General features: G+C 35.1%; 2 protein-coding genes across 2 annotated transcripts; one reads left to right on the top strand and one right to left on the bottom strand.

Annotated features, from left to right (window-relative positions):
* The first annotated feature begins 1350 nt into the window (after positions 1-1350).
* Positions 1351-3394, top strand: LOC136816938 (cyclin-dependent kinase 5 activator 1-like). The gene has a single exon (XM_067073278.1). The coding sequence runs from the start codon at positions 2089-2091 to the stop codon at positions 2998-3000; it is 912 nt and encodes a 303-aa protein (XP_066929379.1). The 5' UTR covers positions 1351-2088; the 3' UTR covers positions 3001-3394.
* Positions 3395-4372: 978 nt separating this feature from the next.
* Positions 4373-16763, bottom strand: LOC136816937 (ATP-citrate synthase-like). Its single transcript, XM_067073277.1, has 27 exons — positions 16553-16763; positions 16309-16431; positions 14454-14516; positions 14247-14345; positions 13648-13950; positions 13424-13542; positions 13110-13249; positions 12742-12803; positions 11901-12018; positions 11619-11770; positions 11246-11452; positions 11032-11155; positions 10739-10854; positions 10491-10595; positions 10299-10390; positions 9989-10093; positions 8492-8573; positions 8048-8286; positions 7821-7914; positions 7623-7727; positions 7379-7493; positions 7136-7221; positions 6783-6926; positions 6523-6636; positions 5079-5161; positions 4864-4940; positions 4373-4750 (listed from the first exon to the last, which is right to left on the bottom strand). Exons 1-27 carry the CDS (start codon positions 16703-16705, stop codon positions 4647-4649), a joined length of 3324 nt encoding a protein of 1107 aa, XP_066929378.1. The 5' UTR covers positions 16706-16763; the 3' UTR covers positions 4373-4646.
* Positions 16764-21411: the final 4648 nt, after the last annotated feature.

The following is a 21411-nucleotide window of genomic DNA, read 5'->3' as shown; positions in this document are numbered from 1 at the left end:
ATAAAGTTTCACGCAAACCAGTTTTTTCAGAAAATCGAAAATTTGCAAATAATCGGTGGAAAAAAGAGAAAATTCACACGCATAAAATATCACAGATTCACGCATTCACGCAACCAAAAAGCCCATTTAACGCACTCACGCACACCGCGCGTATCGAGATAACTCATTACTCGCAAGCTCGGTCGTTACTTGACCTCGGGCAATATTTCTCAGTACAGCCCTCACTAACCGGTCATTATTGTATTGGTATTATTATTATTGCCACCGCAGGAAGCCTAAAGCTTCCGAGGATGGCATTCATAGCTTCACGCATAAGGAAGTTGGGCAAATATCTCATAATTTTGCGCGCGTTTTTCAGTATTTTAGTTCCGGTTAAATGGTGTACCAGTAACATTCTTAGCTTGACTGTATTTCTATTGTTTTATCATCATTAAAAACACTTTTCCGGATTTGTTTTGATCTGATTACCCATTTTCAAAGCTCTATATCTCTTTTTTTATTACCTCAGGGAGTCGAATTAAGGGAAATTCCCTATTTAAACCACAAGTAGTTATTAACCGCTCTGAGCAACGCAAATTAGAAATTTTTATCCTTTCAAAAACTTGTCGTTTGACTATTACTGTAAAATGGCAGTTTAGTACAGTAGCGTTTAGTATAATATAAACAAACCATTGTATACCATTATTTTGGTAATAAAAGAGATAATATAAAAAAAAACAGATAAATAACTTTATCTTATCTCTATAAGAAGATATCTATGAGATAAGGGTGGACACAAATTGCTAATATTTGTAGACTAAATTTTGCTTCAGATGAGATGCCATTCTAACAGAAGTAACGGCTATCAGTAACATTTCTTTCTAAATTTAACAACTTATTTGATCGTTCTTCTGCGGTGGCACTTTAACTCGAAGAAACTGTTTGTTTACAAATCAAAAGTAGATTTTTGAAAACATCTTTAATTTGCGGCCTCCAAAGCTTTCGAAATTTCGCGGCTTTCGAAAAAGAAGTTTCATTCTCAAAATGTGCACCTGTTTGTGTTTGCCGCGAAACAGAAAGAGATTGGGAACGAATCAACTCATCTTCTGATTGGACGAAGGGCAAATCAAGAATTTCTCACACGCTACATTTCAAGGTCAACTTTGAAACAGAAACAAACTTGATTTTTGCTTCATGCAGAATAGCGTAAATAATTTAAGCCGTTTTACCCTCGTGTTCACTTATCAACGATCAGGGGGTTCGGTTGTGTCAAAAGTAATATTTTTCAGCTTTAAAACGGAATCATGATAAATTTTTCTATCGTCATTGCTGCTAACGTATTTTTGTGCAAACCTTTTCTTTGTTTATACAGGTTTAGAGCAAAATCAATACAATCTAAAATTGCTATCTAATTCAACAGTTTACCCCCTGAAATCTACATAGCAACAAGAAAATCGTCTTGGATACGGTCGAGAGATGAATCGTAAAACCAGATGTTTTATGAAGAGAGATTGATGTCGATTTTTGTTGGAATTCATTTCATGGTCAGTGAAGAAATTTTTTTGTGAGAGGAAAATTTATTCTGAGACGAAGTGACGATGATTCAACGCTGAGAAGAGAGAAAAAAGTTTTGACGCAAAGCGTACATCGGTCCACAATAAAAATAACATCGAAATAAAAAAGAAGATAAAAAAGAATAAAAAAGTAAAAAGGAATAAAAAGTTGTTTTATTCCGAAGAACAAAAAGAAAAGCTGCTCGTCGTTCACAGCTGGTTTTCTCGCTCAAAACAAAAAAGAAAGAAGAAGAAGGATTAAGAACGAGAGAGAGAGAAACTTTTCATGAAACACAGACAATAGAAGGTTGTTTTTCTGGGCTTGTGATTGGTGCAGAGAAATTTCAGCTGCTTTCATATATAATATTTTTCTCCCTTGGTTGAACTGGACTGGAAAAAAAAAGTTGAGAAAAGGTAGAAGAACTGACATCGAAGAAAAAGAAGTTCATTTTAGTTTTCATCTTCCAATATTTTTTGACAGACACAAGACATGGAATAAATATCAAAGGAAAAGTGACGAAAAAGGTTTTCCTCAATACAAAATTTGTGAAGCATCATGGGAGCCATTTTGACGACTCCAACCAAATCTGGCAAAGGAGAAACAAACTTTGAACCAAACAACAACAACTTGAAACAGAACATTCTGAATGAGAAACACAATCATCAAGAAAGTAAGAAAAGTGTCCCCTTTTCCAAAATGAACATCGTTCAGGAATGTTTCCCTGCTTTCACTGGCAAAGACAACAAATTTCTGAACGAAAAAGTTCCTTCGTATTGGTCCAAGACTTCCAACCGAAAGAAGAACAAGCAAAAACTCTTTAACGACACTGTCCAACAACAACAACAACAACAACAACAAGTGTTGAACAAAGAAAATGTGGCACCCAAACCAAAAACCTCCCACGAACCAATCAATGTCATTCCGAGCACGGATGACAAACACAAACTTACTCTTTGTAAAATACAACACAACCCTGATAAACATTTCTACGGAACACTTAACTTGAGTGAAACACTGAAGTATATCGGCTGTTATGTGTACTTGCGTTGTCGAAACTTAGAAGGTCTCAAACCGTCCATTGTGGTCGGATGGATAAGATCTGTGGATAGGAATTTAGTTTTGAGTGGATGGCAAGAGATGGCCTTTATTTCTCAGCCTAACATGATGGTACTTTACATGTTGCTTCGAGAAGTCATCCCGCCCAAAGTTCGATCACTGGCTCAACTTAAAGCACTGATGATGAGCACGTTGTACATGTGTTATGCGTACAATGGACATGAAATTAGTTACCCCTTGAAACCCTTTTTGTTCGACGGAGATCGTGCTGGATTCTGGGATCGCTGCATGGAGATCATCAACCAACATTCTGATAAACTTCTACAAATCAACAAAGAACCCAAAATGTACAATGAAATTCAGTTAGAATTAAAAACATTTGGTAGAAGTTTAGAAAGGAAAGATCGTTGACAATGACAAGTCAAATGTTGACAAGGAGGTTTTGTTTAGGGTGATGGGTGCTCACTAACCACAAAAAGCTGACAAAAGCATGAGTCAGCATATTTGGAAACTCTGGCATTGACAAAGAATGATCAATACAGAGAAAGAACTAACCATTAGACTGTTAAACTAACAAATTGAAGAACAATAAAAAGCGAAAGGAATGAATTTGACGAAATTGTAAATAGCTTGTACTTAACAGAACTTATTTTTTATTTGACAAACATTTTTGTACATAACCAGACAATGATACCTTTTCTTTTTTTGTTCTCTTTTGTTACGTAATACGAAGAATGAAAAAGATTTTTCAAATGGAAAGGATTCATTTCTCTCAAAGAAGAATATAAAAAAAATATCGATCAATATGTTATGCTTTTCGTGTCCGAGTTCTTTCCAGCCTGTCTGACAATACAAGATGACGTCATCACATGGAAGTTTTTTTTCAATATATAAAGTTATATCACTGAAACTAATTTTAGAAAGTGCCCGTGGACTTTTAGAAGACCTTATGTTGAAAATAAATCTATTTCTAAATCTATATTTGAAAACAGTGTTTCTCTTAGAAAAATATATTTCGGTTTTTGTCATTTCAAAATAAAACAAAGTTCTCTTTAAAATTGATGACCTAGAAAGGAAAATGATGAACAAGGGATGTGGTCAAAATCAGGACGTTCGTTTTAAAAAAAAGAATTGTTTATTGATCAGAAATTGTTATTTGAGCAATGAATAATTATCCTCAATAGAAGTTGATATCCATCGTCAAGGGGACGGTTGTTAAGGACAGTAGGAGGTCTTTAAACCTTACCACACAGATGAAGAAATGATCTGATTCAATTATTTCTTCTTCTTATTCAATTTGATGCTCATCAAGAAAATGTGGGATGATGACGCATTCATTTATTTTGAGGCTGATCTTTATCAACTTTACGTGCGTCAAACCCATCATCTAATTTACTACACACAAAACAATATGTGGGTGTACTTTTTCTTCATCAACTTAAAAAGATTGGAAAATGGAGGTCTTTTCAGCAAAATCATTCATTCCTCTCTACTTTTCTGTTTTTAATTCAAATTCATTAAAGCAAAATGAAAATGATCAGAGTTCCATGAAAACTGGAAAATCGTGTTCGAAGAAGGAAAACTTGAGTTTTTCTTTTTTTGTTCTCTAAAAGATGAAAAACAAGAAATGGAAGATTGAGAAAGAAGTAATCCACAGCTCGGAGAATATTTCGAAATATTAATCCCTTTCGACGTGTTTTGAGAACAGAAAGAAGGGGGAGAGGATTAGAGGGCCTGAAATATCCTTGCTTTAAGACGGTAAACAAGTTCTGTTGAGTTTCGCTTCGTTTTTATCGATCATTATATTTTCATCAAGTTATTTATTTTAGTTCAAAATTCGGTTTTACAAATTATTTAGATTTAAGGGTTAAAAATTCACCTACACCAACGTCTGATAATCGAAAGCAGAAATCACGCCGCCGTTTTTCACGTCTCAAAAAGGCATTTTCGACAAAACAGGAAAAATTTAAAAAATTACAAATAATACGAGTAAATAATAAATAAAAATATATCTAAGAATTCAATTGGTCGGTAAAGTTAAAAAAACTATTTTGTTCTCATTCGAAAGGAGCTTGAGCACTTTCAGGGATAATGTATGAGATGTCATCCCAAGGATGTCTGTATAAACCTTGCTTCAGACGTTTCTGGTCCAAGTGGTGACCTGAAGAATTAAAGGGGAAGTTTGGTTGACAGTGTATAATAGCGAGAAGCTGTTTTCTGAATGATTAACTGAGCCTTTGTCATAATGAGGAGGAATAAAAAAGAACAACTAACCGATGAAGCCGACAGAACGTCCTAAAACAAACAATCCGTTGAGCGCACCATTTTGCACGTATTCGTCTGCTTCAGATCTGAAAAAACAAACAAAAGAAAAAGGGTTGCTGATAGCTTACAGTAGTAAAAAGCTTAGTTAGCATACCGAAATCTTCTCCTAACAGAATGATTGAATGGAGGGGTCCCATACAACCTTCTGGGTAATTCTGACATACCTCGTAAAGCAGCCACAGTTTCTCAGCAAGTCAACAAACCCAACGGCAATACACCCATCCACGTTCAAAATCAAATTCGGTTTCTGAAAAGACAAGTGATACTTTTATGGACCTACCTGCTTATGCATTTAACACATTTATAATTGATATCTACGTGACGTGACCATTAAACAATTATTCAGAACACAAATAGTGACGATCTATTAAAATTAGTCGTTTGTTTCTTATAAAAAAACGTTTAGAAACCAAAATTTCATGCTCTTGAAATATTCTTTCATATTCAAGACTTCGTGAGCAAAAAAAAACATCTATCTCATCAAAAAGTTGAGTAATTCGGCTAATAACATTGATGTATGCTTATTAATAGTGATTCTTATAGATGAAGATGCGTTTTTTGAGTCGAAAAATTCTTTTGTTTACAAAAATCTGCTTGAGCCATCTTTTACCTACTTTCATGCAAAAAAATCAGAAAAAAACAATGATCCAATATTTCACGAAGTCCAAAAAACCCGTTTTTAGCCGTTTTTTGGCCTAAATTTGCCCAACAACATTTTTTTTTGAAAATCCGACTCCGTCACATTCGAAGGTTTATAGTTATGCATCTTTGTGCAAAATATCATAAAGAATGAAAAAGCCAATCTCGAGAAAAGCTAATACCTAAGTAATTGATAATGTGCTTATAAAAAATATCGAATTTGGCCAGTTTTTCTATAAGAACACGCCAAGCAACTAAAATTTCCTGTCTAAACACACATATTCTTCAAAAGTAAGCCCTCATGAGCAAAAAAAACATCTATCTCATAAAAAAATTGAGTAATTTGACTAAGAACATTGATGTATGCTTATTAATAGTAATTCTAAACATTTGTTTTTTGAGCCAACAAATTTTTTTTGCAAAATTCTGCTTCAGCCATCTTTTACCTATGATGGTACCCTACTTTCATGCAAAAAATCAAAAAAAATTAATGATCCAATTTTTCACAAAGTCCAAAAAACCCGTTTTTTAGCCGTTTTTTGGGCCAAATTTGCCCAAAAATTTTTTTTTTCGAAAATCGGGCTCCGTCTCATTTTGGCCACTACCATTTTGAACCTTTGTACCAAAAATCAAAAGATTCCTATGATTCAATCCTGAGAAAAGTTGGTAACAGACGAACGAACGGACGAACGGACGAACGGACGAACAAACACAGGTTAATTTATAGGACCTCCACCGAGGTAGGTCCAAAAAGAGAGAAAAATATTTGTTGAGGTGTAAAAGGTGAACCTCTAAGTAAAGAGGGTCTAAAAGTAGAAGCTCTAATAAGTGTGATCAAATCGACAAAAAAAGTAAAATCTTCACTTAGTTTCTTGGGGTAAAAAAGTGCTAGATTTCACACACATGAAAACAGATTCTTGCTCTCACAGGACATCCTTTTTACATTCATCCCTTGGAGAGGGTACGAACCTTTGATGTGGTGATTTGTTCAACTTCCAGGGCGTAATCCAAAAGGTCGGTCTGTGGGAAATGTTCTTTCATATAATTCTTCATGATCACCACGCGAGCGTCAGGGTTGTTCAGCTGAAACAAAACAAAAGGGAAAAGTTTCAAATTTGATAATAATAATAATTGCTAATTCAGATGCGCAAATTGAGAGGTTGAAGAGGTATCTGGAAACTTTACGAACTGACGACACGACACATCAAACAAAATAGTGTACAATTTACCGATTTGATTTTATGGCCAATACCCAAGATGAGCTTTCCTTTCTTTCTCATTGAATTGACGAACTCCATGGGCGCTGTACCTGAATCGTAGGCCTCCGAGAAAATTTTGGCTGCTCCATCCAAAGCTCCACCAAAGCGATCACCCTGTGGTTAACATGAAACAATAAAGCGTAAGATATGATGGCAATCTAAATAAAATTGACCATTGGTTGAAATCTATGCTTGACCAAGATACATTGCATTGTAAGAATTGAATTGACACATGCATTGAAGCAAATGAAAGGGCGGTGAATGCTTTGTAGTGAATAACATGGAACAAATACTGCGTGAGGCTAAGAAGAGTTGAAACTTACGATTGTCAGCAAACCAGAGCAAAGTGAGGAAATGAGATCTTTGCCAGCTCGTGATGTCACAATGGTGTTATGTGCGCCAGATACCGCTGAAAAAGTAAAACAGGCTCTTAAACAAGGTTACATCATGACAAAGTTGAATTCCTGATCTTGAAAAATGAGTAAGGAGAGTTTGTGATGTGTGGGGACAAATCTTGAAAAAATGAAAGAAGGGAGTATGTATAGGAAGATGGTAAAGGAACGAACCTGGTCCATGGTCAGCTGTGATCATTAAACACATCTCAATGAATTTGGATGCATATTTCGGTAATCTCCTTTGGAACCATAACAAGCCGAGAACACCTCCGATTCCCAAGTCATCCTGTTCAAAGTTATCCAAAGAAAATGTTAGCCTAATAATGCTTTATTCAAAAACTAAGGAGTTATTTGCCTTTTTACATTGGTCTGATTTATTCACAGCCTGACAAAAATTTCTTCCTAGATGAATTACCTTGAAGACGTCGGAGATTTTCGTACCAGCGTACAACAATTCTTGACCTCTCTCGTCACAAATTGCCGAAATGAAAGACGAAGGTTTTCGAATCAATCCCAATTCCTATGAAAAAAATAATAGAATTAACCAGTATCTGTTTACTAAATTTGATGAAAATGGCAGTTTAACGAAAACTACGTTAATTAATAGTCTTACCTGAGCCCAACTGTAATCCATAGGAACGGTGGGCGGGCGAACTTCTGGTCGTGGGACGATGGTACCATCCATGACTAGCTTCTCGTAAACAGATCTAAAGAATATAAAGAAACCCTATAAAGAAGATTTATTCTTCATTGCATTGCATTACGATGGATGGAAAACTTTTTTGAAATAAGTATTGTTCGAAATAAGTATGAAACTCAAAAAAAAAGAGGAAAACATACTTGATTGTTTTATCGAGGTCGTTAAAAGAGTCGGGCACGGCAGCTCCTGCATCTCGAAGAGCTTGATTTTTTGCGACGGCCGTTTCTGCGAAGGAGTTTGCGCATGCGTTGGCGTGTCCGAATTGGACTTCGGTCGTCAAAACACTTGCACACGTTCCAATACACCATCCGACAACTGGCTTCGTGATGCGGCCGTCTTTGATCGCGCGACAAATTTCGTACTCGTCGTTACCACCAACCTTGGAAAATGGAAAAATTCAGACACTTTATTTTGCTGTTCTACTTTCGGATATGGCTCCACTTTGGAAGTACTCTTCTCTCACTACAAATGCCGCTTAAACAGTGAGGGTGGGAGAGGTGGCCAACGGTTAAATGGCTTTATAATGTAAGAGAATCTCAAAACATTGATTCATCTTGTATCGAGAATCTATTAAAATTCATTACCTCTCCGAGTAAGACCATCATCTTGATCTCGGGATTGGCTTCATATCGAAGAAAATGATCGATGAATACCGTGCCGGGATATCTGAATAAGTGAAAAAAGAACAAAAAAATAACAAGCGATACTTTTATGGACCTACCTGGTTATCAAACTAATCAGTGAACATTGCGAAACAATGAAACACATAAGACATAACTGGTCAAAATACAAAAAAATAAAGAAAATGAAAGCATATCTATTGAGAGAAACTATCAACACTATTGAAAAATATTTTTGAAAAAGAAATAAAAAAGCTATTAAGTGCTTTTCTTTATAAAAACCACTATCAGAAAAATGCACAGCTTAATAAATAAGGTTTCCAGAAATCTCAAACCGTCGCGCTCTACCGTCTATGCTCATAAATAGTGATTCTTATAGATAAAGATTCATTTTTCAGCCAAAAAAATAATAAGTGTTTACAGAAAACTCAAACCATCGCGCTCTAAGGTGACATTTTCTTTGTTTAGAAAAAATAATAATAAAATAATAATTTGGCTAAGAACATTGACCTATGCTTATAGTTAGTGATTCTCATTGATAAAGATTCGTTTTTCAGCCAAAAAAAAAAAAGTGTTTCTAGAAAACTCAAATCATTACCCTCCACCGTGACATTTTCATCTTAAAAAAAAACTAATAAAAATAATAATAATAATATGGCTAAGAACATTGATGTATTCTTATTAAAAGTGGTTCTTATAGATAAAAATGCGATTTTTGAGTCAAAAAAATTTTTTGCAAAAATCTGCTTGAGCCATCTTTTAACTATGACTGTACCCTACTTTCATGCTAAAAATCAGAAAAAATTAATGATCCAATTTTTCACAAAGTCCAAAAATCCCGTTTTTAAGCCGTTTTTTGGCCCAAATTTGCCCAAAAAATTTTTTTTCCGAAAATCGGGCTCCGTCACATTCGAGGGTTTATGGTCATGCACCTTTGTGCCAAAAATCAGAAAAAAATAATGAGTCAATCTCGAGAAAAGCTGGTAACTAACTAACTAACTAACTAACTAACTAACTAACTAACGAACATGGGTTAATTTATAGGACCTCCACCCCACCGGGGTAGGTCCAAAAATGAACGCAAAACATTTAGAAAACATCAGTTTGACGCCGTTTTTCTCGAGTAACGTTGAGAAATCGACCATATCTGCTTAAAAGTCCTCTGATTCGTTTTTCGAAAGGTTTTCAATCAAGTGGTATAAGGGGTTTTAGGTTTTAGCGACTTTGCATTTTCGTCAAATTTTAGGTCCAAGGGGTTTTTGCTCGTGACGTCAGTTTTTGTCTATGAAAAAAAAATTGATTAACCCCTCTCAAAAAATTTTTTAAATACAATTCTTCTTTCGAATGAGCCAAAAGTATTCGACTTCGGAAATCGTTGCCACGGGTCCAAAAGAATGGCCCCTACTATTGATAATATAAATCAGCCATTGTAAAAATGGAGGAATTGGAATGCGTTGTCACCTGTCACCACCGATAGCCAGACCTTCATTGACACCATCCGTGTTGCGCGCTATGATGTTGTTCAATTCGTTGGATAAACCTCCTGACCGAGAAATGTAACCAATGCTGAGGGTGAAAAAAAAACAATGTTATGTGCAGCTTTACATAACAAGTGATGACGTTTAGAGAATGGTACACCATTTGTGAAACATGTTGTCGTCATACTTGGACATTTCATTCTTTATGTATGGTCACACGTTTAAGACATGAACGAGATAAAAAGATGATTTGAAATCGATTAAATACTTTTTTTAACATGTCAATAATTTACCTTCCTGGTCTGTACAACTTGGAAGCCAGAATGTTGTCCAACATTCCTCCAGTGTTTCCAATTTTGAAACAACCGGGCTTGATCCCTCCAACCTGATGGATGAAGAAAGTAACGAATTTATTTTCCGCTATATAATAATTTCATTTGGTTCTTTTGTTTTGAAACACACCACAAATATCTTAGTAAACTTACGGTAGCCGGACCGATGATGACAACGCCTTTATCTTTGGCTTTTTTGTTCAATTGTTGAGTGATTCTCTCGGGAATTCCTTCAGCAATGATTGCTACTGTGCGGAACTGAAAACAAATCAAATATGATCAGTCCACGATTTCTTGACCCGATACAATTTCATTACTTATTTTTAAGAGGGAAAAATTAAATACAGTTAAGACAAAAGATGATAAATGAGTGGTATTCAAAAAGAAATTGTCTTTCTTACCTGAGGGTATTGAAGAGCATCAACAGTGGCGTCGTATGCTGACCTCAACGAAGCAAAGTTCACCAACACTGAAGCATCCGGAATCTTCTCAACCGCCACCGCCATTTTACTGAAAACTGAACAAGCAAGGCGTTGTTTTACAAAGAAACGAAGGCAATTGAAGGGAAATCTTTAAAAAGGTGAATCTATCGAAATCAATTGCAGTGAAAGTGCATTCTAGGGTCGTCGATGATAAAAGTGAATAATGTTTTTATTTATATTTAAAAGAATCAGTCAGGGCGAAGGTTTCATACCAGGGATCATGATTTCGTTGTGTCCATAATAAAACTTTTGATTGTGATTCCCACTGAAAGGGTACACCATAGCTTTGACTGAAGGCTCCTTTCTCTGGCACACGTAATCGAAATCCAACATCCCCTAAAACCAAAGAAACGTCACATTAAAGATAAATGTATTCATCATAGAATGGCTGAAACAACACCCTATGAATAAAAAAATTCACCGTACCTGAACAGCTCTGTGTTGAAGGCCCCAAACGATGGCTTTTGTGTCTTTTGTGAAGAGAACAGAGGGAGGTGTTTCTGAATGTTGCACCATTACAAAATCTCCGCTGTTCGCTTTACAAAGTTTCTTTTTATCACTCTCCTGACTAGATGTCAATTCATTGCTGGCTTTTCGTTTCGGCGTGCCACTGCCTGAAGCTGGAGCTGATTCCTGTTCAGAGAAAAATTAACAAACACGAAATTTTTTGAGAGTTCTGTATTATTCTGTATGAGTCAATCTTTGCAAGCTCTACTTTATCATATTTCCATATAAGATAACAAAGTACACTTTCTTTTACAACCGAAATTAGACTTAACGGGATAAAATACAGCCTTACATCGTATGTATTGAAGAACATTTTACTTGCTGCATCATTCGAATCGCACACTGACGTACGTGGAATTTCGGTTTTCCCGAGAGCCATTCCCACGATAGCTGTCATGTGTGTTTCTGTGCCAAAAACATGCATCGGTACTCCTAATGTTTCTCCTGCAAAGAAGAAACAGATGAAGGTTTGAGTAATGAATGAGTAAGACCTAAGAACAACGAAACGTTCAAAAAATCTGATTTTATTGAAAGAAGGAGCATGGTTGTTGTTTTCCAGAGAAGGACACCTTACCAAGTTCCCTCATGATCCTCAGTCCTTCTTGATAATTTGGACCTCCACGACGAACGAAAATCTTCACTTTGTGGCGAATCAATTCTTGCTGGTAAAGTTGCAGAGCTTTCACGATACCCTGGAAATAAACATTAAGAATTTAGACCATGTTCATACGTTACGGATCCTTATCGTTCCAAAACGAAATGTTTCCAAAACAAGTGTGAACGTCAAAATTCGGAACGTCAAAAAGAAGACGTTACAAAGCAAAACGTATCGAAACAGTTTCGCTCCACTTTTTTCATCGGAACGGAACTGCTCCGTTTCGTTGCTCCGAAACGTTCCAAAATCAGTATGAACACTTCCTATCCGTAGCGAAAACCATACCAGAGCGATACGAAGCCGTAACGTCTGAATATGGTCTAAAAGTCATGTTATCTCCTAGCAGATTTTGACATTCCAAGCATGACACTATTCTCTCTAAATGCCATGACTCCGTAAGAGAATTCGCTCTGGTTGGTGCACCACTTTGATTTTTTTCATCTAGATTTGGGACGAATATTAAATTAGCTTTTGAACTGAAGCAAAACACCAAGGCACCAGAATCAACTGTCAATCATGTACAAAAACAATAAACAAACACTAGTTGCTTGATCGCTTTCGTTTTCAAGCTAAAGGCAACGTGGCTTTGAATGTTTTGACTGAACAACCAGGTAAGATTATCACATTCGCGCCATATCCCTTTAGAGTAGAGCAAGAGCGTAGTATGCGCCGAATGGATCTGTTGGAATATTAGGTCCATTTACTCACAATACACAATATTAGTGAACAACTATTTGAACATAAGATACAAGGAACTTACGGCGAAGGTAGCGGACACATTGGTGAAGTTGGCGATCCCTCCACCGATGATTAAAACCTTTCCTGAAAAATAAAAAGTTTTCCATTTGAAGAACACGATAATTTCACAAAGATTTCACTCACAATAACAGAGAACTTCTTACGAAATGAAGCGAGTCCAAGTATTCCATCAGTCTGTTGATCAGTCCACGTTTTAGATGACCACGTAAGAAGTAACAATCTTTCTTACCGAAATACACAATACACCTCTGTTACAAATCTTAAGATTAAAAATTGGCTTTCGAGGAAGGGGGTTAAATTCTTAAAGTATGTAAAATTCTGAGAACCGGGCACAATTTAGGTCTAAATGGATAGATGAAGTAATCTCACCATCAGGGTGTGGTTCTCCTTCAGTCATCAATTTCAAAATAGTTTTTGCATATTCAAAGGTCTGTGTTTCACTTGGAGCGCCAGAGTATTCTCCATAGTTGGCCATTTCATCACCTCCTCCCAAATCTGCGATGGTGTCACTGTAAAGCAGAGGTTAGGCTTCATATGGTTTCAAATAATTAAACTTATAAAATAGATTTCATTGTCTTAGCCGTGTTGATTTTGATTGTAAGTAAAAATAATTTCGGCAAATACTCATGGGATGACTAGCAAGTTACAGGGTTAAAATTTGTTTTGGTAAAGCTGTGACTGACCTGTAGACGACGGAGGCGCCACCTCCGGCCACCATGGTCCACACACGTCCTGCTTTATTCAACACTGTTAATTTCAACGATGCGCCACTCTTCGCGTCCAACTCTGCTATAAACGCTTCCTGAAACAAAAAAAACGTGCAAAAGTTAGAAAAAGGGGTTTATATAACAACCAAATATGAAACTTGGGGTTTTGAAAATCGAATTGATAGTAAAAAAAAACTCACTTCAGGGTAGGCTTCGCGTCCAAATGGTGGCGGGAAACCAATCTTGCCCCATTTGGCACTGCACAAAAATTCTGCCGTTTGGTCGATCTTTGCAGCGAGGTCCAAAACATAAATACTGTCCGTCTTAACAACAAGAGGATTGATCTCCAGGTAGGTGAAAAACAAATCTTTGTAGAGGTCAAAGATCGAAAAAATAAACCGGGCCACTCTGTCTTGGTCACTTTGTGCAACATTGGAAAGGAGAGTGGATTTGATGACGTCAGTGTTTGTTTCTCCATCGATAGGTATGGTCATTTTCAAAGCCTGTTGTGGGGAATGGTAAAAAGAATGCATACTATTTGTAAAGAGCTTCCCTTTGCAATCAAATAGCAAGTTGATGTATTTGCACTTTTGCCAATGGTAAAAGTGTTGACTTACCGTCGTCCTCAGCCAGTCAGGATGTAGAAAAGTTAGAACCTTACCCTCTCCGACGCAGAAAAACACACATACATAAACTCGGTAATATAAATTTATACGGAGGAAGTGAATGAATCTTGGTGAATTATCAAACGAGTCTTTGCTAAAATCTCCATTAAAGAAGTTTAAGTAAATCTGCTCACTTTTGAATCTACATCTCCAATGTCAATACCTCCTTCGTGGTGGAACAAAATCACGTCTTCGTCTCTTTGCGTGTAAATGCATAAATACATCTCTTCTTTCTATGAAAAAATAATGTCTTATTCCTACAATACTTTTTGGCTGCAATCAAATGAATCTTCTTCATTGCAACAAGATGATAAAAGGTATGTTATGACAAGTACTCTTACCTCGTCATGTTCGATGAATGGTTCAATGATGAACTTCTTCAACAAACCAGACACTTTTCCCACCTACAAAATACAACATAACAATACAACAAAACTCACGTCGTTCGGAATTCTACATAGTTTATGATGTAGTGTGTGTCAAAATTTTATAATTCATGAATTCCATATCTGACTAACGGACATATCCACTGTTTAGCAGGCTAGAAGTCAAGCTTGAAAATAGGAATAAAACTTCTTTTGATGTGGTAACTATCAGTGGGGGTCAAAGTTTCAAGAACCATATAAAACTTTTTCTCTTGACTTTCACTTGGTCAGAAATTGCAATTAATAGGCCCGTGACTAACGGACACAAAAATTAACATCTAAAATGGGACACTTTTACAAACAGCTGTAAAGCGCTGTTCCTAAAGCTACAGGTTGGGTTTTTTGCTTAAATTCACTAGAGGAAAGGTTGAATTTTATGTTTCAAAATTAATTTTGAAAAAAAATTGTCAAAGTAAGAAAATATGACAAAAATTGGGCAAAAAATGCTGTGACTAACGGACATTTAAAAACGTGACTAACGGACAAAACGGTTTTTTAATGATTCTGACGAGGCAATCCAACCATTCCTATATTTGGTGCTTTAGGGGTGAAATGTTATATCAATAGAATGACAAAAGCCTAAAAGAATAGAAGAATTCTCATTTTTCTCTGTGTGGTACCATTCCTGTCAAGTTCATAGATCCCGAAAATTTGAAAATTTTGAAATATAAAGATCTGTTGAGTTTTTATGGGTGTTTTTTGCACTGCATTGTTTCTTTGTTGAATCAGGACAAAGACAGACAACTTGGGTAAAGGTATTTTATTTATTTGCTTTGGAAAAGGATTATTCTCCCTATTATGACAACTAGTCCGTTAGTCACGAAAATGTAAAATGCACACACAAAGAAAGGATTGACTATTTTACATATATCTATGGTAAAATGGGTAAATATAGTCAAAATAGCTTTAATAAGAACAAAATACATGGTTTTTTAAGCGAGTGCCGTCTATTATATTCTCCAAACTCTGAATTTTAAATATATTTCGTGACTAACGGACAATTGCCATGTTTACTAACAGAAAACAACTTTCAGTGGAAAAATACTTTATTTTTGGTAAGTTTAGCCTCAATTTGTTTGCAATAAGGTGTTAGAAACCAACCATTTTGAAAAAGTGATCTTATGAAAATTTCATCTCAGGTAGGATGATTTTCGTGACTAACGGACACTTCTTGGTGAGCCTCTTGTGAGCTACCCACTCAACCTTTAGGGCTAAAATTTTGCACTTATTTTATGGTCATAGTACTTCTGTTTTTAAGACAAAAATAAAAGAAACATGCAGCTTCCCTTGGCTTTCATTGGAACTTTTCTTCTTATCAGTGTGACTAACGGACAGTCGGGTAGGCATGCATAACAGCCAGAAAAAAAACAAAAAGGAGTTAAGCAAAGTAGATTTTGATTATTGATATGTTTTCTATAATGGTTATCGCTACTCTATCACAGATTTGTGTACTGATACAATCATATTTGGATGAAAAAAGTTTCTGGCAAAGTTCTTGGTTTTTTCAAGCAATTTTGTATTTTTTTGTATAAAAGGCTTCACCCCAGCACAGAAGCGTGAAAAATGGACTTTAAAGAAAGATTTTCTGGACTCTCACACTTCAACATATGTATATTCAAGAGAAAATGAAAACTTATGTTATTTCTGAATTTGAAATTTTGACCTAGATGTTAATTTTCTCATGGAATTCATGAATTGGTGTCTTGCTCTGCACGAGTTCAAATTCCATGTTAAAGGGAAAATAGTACTGAAAAGTTCCATTATCTGGTACCTGTGTTTCTTTCCCTCGTTTTTCAGCCAGCCATTCTTTTACTCCTTCCCAATTTGTATTCACTTTCAATAAACCAAGCTTGCCACGTCGTTTGATCATTTGATCCGGTTTCACCACCAATTTCTGAAGTAAAAAAACATCAAATTGTTTTATAACAAATCCCTTTAATGAAACTACATGATATGAGACATCTTGAGGGATGTCTGATACAAGTTCTTGAAACATGAAACAAAAAGTCTCAAACCTTTTCCAACAGCCATGGATGTGTTTTTGCCAATTCTTCCAAATCTGTATCTTCAGCAACATGAGCAAACAATGGAGCGACGAAAGTGTCCGCTTTCAAATGATTGGCTAAAAATTTCTTGCCATCAGCCTCATAAATTCCTTTCGAAGACATTGTGGACGTTTATTTTAGTTGGAAAGATTACTGAAAAAAGAAAACAAGAATCTTCTTAATAAAACGAAAAAGAAATAGAAAATGGTCATATAAATTCAATAAAAAAAATCAGAAATCAACGCAGAAGTGTGAACATGTGTTCGTAGAAACTTTAAAAAACACTTTTAGTATCATGACAACAAGAAGGAGTTGAGACAAAATCTTGAGCAAATAAACAAACTCTTCTCTTTATTCCATTGAATGTTTTTGTAGAAAAAATGTGGTTTACTTTTAATATGCCACATTGTTTCCTTTTGCAATTTGATGAACTATTGATGAGCTGGGAAAAGACAGGAAGACCTCATATTAAAACATCTAATTGATAAATCAGTAAATTAATGTCATTAGGGAATTTCCCCTTCAACTGTCATTTCATGTTACTTATAAGTTGCATGAAAAAACTTCTATGCTTCCCTTTAAAAGACATCGACCTTTAGTTTCGCTTGCTTTAACCCTTCAGATAATCAAACGGAATCACAAGGGGACCAATGTAGAAATTTATTTAAAAGTCACTAAGATTGCTAGAACCTTTTGTGTATTGATAAAAATAATTTTAATAAAGTTTTTTTCAATTTCACTTGTGTCAAGCAACAGAATATATCATATTCATATCTCATTCTTTACAATATTAACGATAAACACAGGTGTCTTTTCCCTTGTCCTACCTTGAACTTCTGTTGTTAAAAATCAAATTTCTGCACAAAAGTTCTCTGAAAGAAATCATAGAGACATAGAGCAGAGGAGAAATTTCGATTGGATTTTAATATTCTTCAGATAATACAAAGGAAGTAATTTGCTTCCATCATTTCACTTTGTTTATTTTTAAATTCCACAAACCAGATTTTGTATAGAGATTTTCAACTGACAGAGGAGAGTCGTGGGGTTAGTTCAGATCTGTAAATTACTCTACTTAGGTAGTCAGTATTTAGTATTGAGAAGTATATATATTATGTCAATTTAGCTCTAAATGACCATCTAGAGACATCGAACCCAGAATGTGAATCTTCAATTGTGTAAAAAAGTCAATGTAATGAAAAAGTCTACTCAAAAAACATCAATTTACCAGATATGGAACAAAATTAATAACGGCAGTGTCATCATCTGACAATGGAACAAAAGAATTTCTGTCAAGAATTTTTTAAACATTTAAACAATATTGATATTTAGATGAGGCCTGGACAACCCAAGATATAAAAACCCGAGTTATGAAAACCTGGGTTATGAAAAACCTGAGTTATGACCACTTTTCACTTTTTATGAGTCAATTTATTTAGGTACAACTTAATTTTCTGAGTCATATAACATAAGATGCACCTTAAATTTAGACTTTCATAACTCGGTTTTTTTAAACACACATAAAATGACTGAATCAACTTTTCACACCATTGAGTTGGTCAAAAGTACTGAAAACACTCTTAAAACTGAAACAAGTGATACTTTTATGGACCTACCTGGTTATGCGCTTAACACATATATAATTGATATCTACGTGAGCGTGACCATTAAAAAATCATTCAAAACACAAATAGTGACGATCTATTAAAATTAGTCGTTTGTTTCTTATAAAACAAGTAATACTTTAATGGACCTACCTATTTATAAAACGAATAATTAGAATTTAATGGAAGTAATGTATAATTTTGGGCATTGCCATTTTACATCATTGTGCGAAAAATCATGAAAATCTGTCGAGTATAAGTTGAAAAAATGAAGGAAAACCGTTTTACGCCGGTTTTCGGCTGTTCCGGCGATTTTTAAGGAGTTCCGGATTCAAAGGATGATTTTTTTGGAAATCAAACGATGCTAAGTTTTGGGCATCATCATAAAGAACATTTTTCTGTAAAGAAACAATTAAATAAGTTGAAAAAATGTGACCGATAATGTGAAAACACGACGATTCCGGCACATTTCCGGTTCTACGACCGGAAAAATTTTTTTTTCGGCAAACGGTTTTCGACACCTTTTTCGGCAGTACTATGTGCATCTATGTGCAAAAAATCGCAAAAAACTAATGATAAAATCTCGAGGAAATCTCAAAAAAACCGCTTTTTTTCGGGACATTTCCGGTTCTACCGGCCGGAAAATTTTTTTTTTCGAAAATTGGGCTCTGTCACATTTTGGGCATTGCTATTTTACATCATTGTGCAAAAAATCATGAAAATCTGTCGATTATAAGTTGAAAAAATGAGGGAAAACTGTTTTACGCCGGTTTTCGGCTGTTCCGGCGATTTTTAAGGAGTTCCGGATTCAAAGGATGATTTTTTTAGAAATCAAACGATGCTAAATTTTGGGCATCATCATAAAGAACACTTTTCTGTAAAGAAACAATTAAATAAGTTGAAAAAATGTGACGGAAATGTGAAAAAACGACGATTTCCGGCACATTTCCGGTTCTACAGACCGGAAAAAATTTTTTTTCGGCAAACGGTTTTCGACACCTTTTCGGCAGTACTAATGTGCATCTATGTGCAAAAAATCGCAAAAAAACTAATGATAAAATCTCGAGAAAATCTCAAAAAACCGCTTTTTTCGGGACATTTCCGGTTCTACCGGCCGGAAAAAATTTTTTTTCGAAAATCGGGCTCCGTCACATTCGAGGGTTTATAGTAATGCACCTTTGTGCAAAAAATCAGAAAAATTGAATGAGCCAATCTCGAGAAAAGTTGGTAACTAACGAACGAACTAACTAACTAACTAACGAACAGGGGTTAATTTATAGGACCTCCACCCCACCGGGGTAGGTCCAAAAAACGTTTACAAACCAAAATTTCATGCTCTTGAAATATTCTTTCATATTCAAGACTTCGTGAGCAAAAAGAACATCTATCTCATCAAAGAATTGAGTAATTTGGCTAGGATCATTGATGTATGCTTTTTAATAGTGATTCTTATAGATAAAGATGCGTTTTTTGAGTTGAAAAATTATTTTTTTTTACAAAAATCTGCCTGAGCCATCTTTTACCTACTTTCATGCAAAAAATCAGAAAAATACAATGATCCAATATTTCACATAGTCCAAAAAACCCTTTTTTTAGCCGTTTTTTGGCTGAAATTTACCCAAAATTTTTTCCCCAAAAAATCGAGCTCCGTCACATTCAAGGGTTTATAGTTATGTGCATCTTTGTGCAAAAAAATCATAAAGAATGAAAGAGCCAATCTCGAGAAAAGCTAATACCTAAGTAATTGATAATGTGCTTATAAAAAAATATCGAATTTGGTCAGTTTTTTTATAAAAACACGCTAAACAACCAAAATTTCCTGTCTAAACACACATATTCTCCAAACGTAAGCCCTCATCTGCAAAAAAAAACATCTCATAAAAAAATTGAGTAATTTGACTTAGAACATTGATCTATGCTTATTAATAGTGATTCTTATAGATAAACATGCGTTTTTTGAGCCAACAAAATCGTTTTGCAAAAATCAGCTTGAGCCATCTTTTACCAATGATGTTAGCATACTTTCATGCAAAAAATCAGAAAAAATTAATGATCCAATTTTTCACAAAGTCCAAAGAACCCGTTTTTTTTAGCCGTTTTTTGGCCCAAATTTGCCCAAAAACATTTTCTTTCGAAAATAGGGCTCCGTCAGATTCGAGGGTTTATAGTTATGCATCTTTGTGCAAAAAATCATAAAGAATGAAAGAGCCAATCTCGAGAAAAGCTAATACCTAAGTAATTGATAATGTGCTTATAAAAAAATATCGAATTTGGTCAGTTTTTTTATATAAACACGCTAAACAACCAAAATTTCCTGTCTAAACACACATATTCTTCAAACGTAAGCCGTCATGAGCAAAAAAAACATCTATCTCATAAAAAAATTGAGTAATTTGACTACGAACATTGATGTATGCTTATTAATAGTGATTCTTATAGATAAACATGCGTTTTTTGAGCAAAAAAATTTTTTTTGCAAAAATCTGCTTGAGTCATTTTTTACCAATGATGTTAGCATACTTTCATGCAAAAAATCAGAAAAAATTAATGATCCAATTTTTCACAAAGTCCAAAAAACCCGTTTTTTAGCCCTTTTTTAGCCCAAATTTGCCCAAAATAATTTTTTTTCGAAAATCGGGATCCGTCACATTTTGGCCACTACCATTTTGCACCTTTGTACCAAAAATCAAAAGATTCATATGATTCAATCCTGAGAAAAGTTGGTAACAGACGGACGGACGGACAGACGGACGGACGGACGAACAAAGGTTAATTTATAGGACCTCCAGGTAGGTCCAAAAATAGAAGAGCGTATCTGATTGAATCTTATGCTTAAAAAATGGAAAACAAGAGTCTCGGACAATAATAGAATATAAGTCAGATATATTACAAGGAAGCAGCGCCTACTTTGGGTACCTAAGGCACTCCCCAATGGCCGCATGAAGTTCCACTCCTTAACGTAAATGCTTTTTTGTTTTTTCGAAGCATTTCCATGTAGAAAATGAGATTGGGTATGGTCAGATAGTCCCATTTGCTGAGAAATCGAAAAAATTTTAATTAAACTAAATTTTTAGTCAATTTTCAATAAGAGCTTGAATAACTTACAGTAGAAGAAAGCTTTTGACTTCAAACTTTCACAAAGTACTAAATCAATAAAAGGAAGTGATTCACGAAAAATAATATTATAAATTTCAGCCAAAGCGGTTTTTTACAGATTTTGCTGACATC

This window comes from Clytia hemisphaerica, unplaced genomic scaffold, assembly GCF_902728285.1.
Source record: "Clytia hemisphaerica strain Z4C2 unplaced genomic scaffold, Clytia hemisphaerica genome assembly, whole genome shotgun sequence".
Lineage (NCBI taxonomy): Eukaryota > Metazoa > Cnidaria > Hydrozoa > Leptothecata > Clytiidae > Clytia > Clytia hemisphaerica.
Note: the sequence above shows the minus strand (reverse complement) of the source record. Positions and strands in the feature narration are given on the sequence as shown.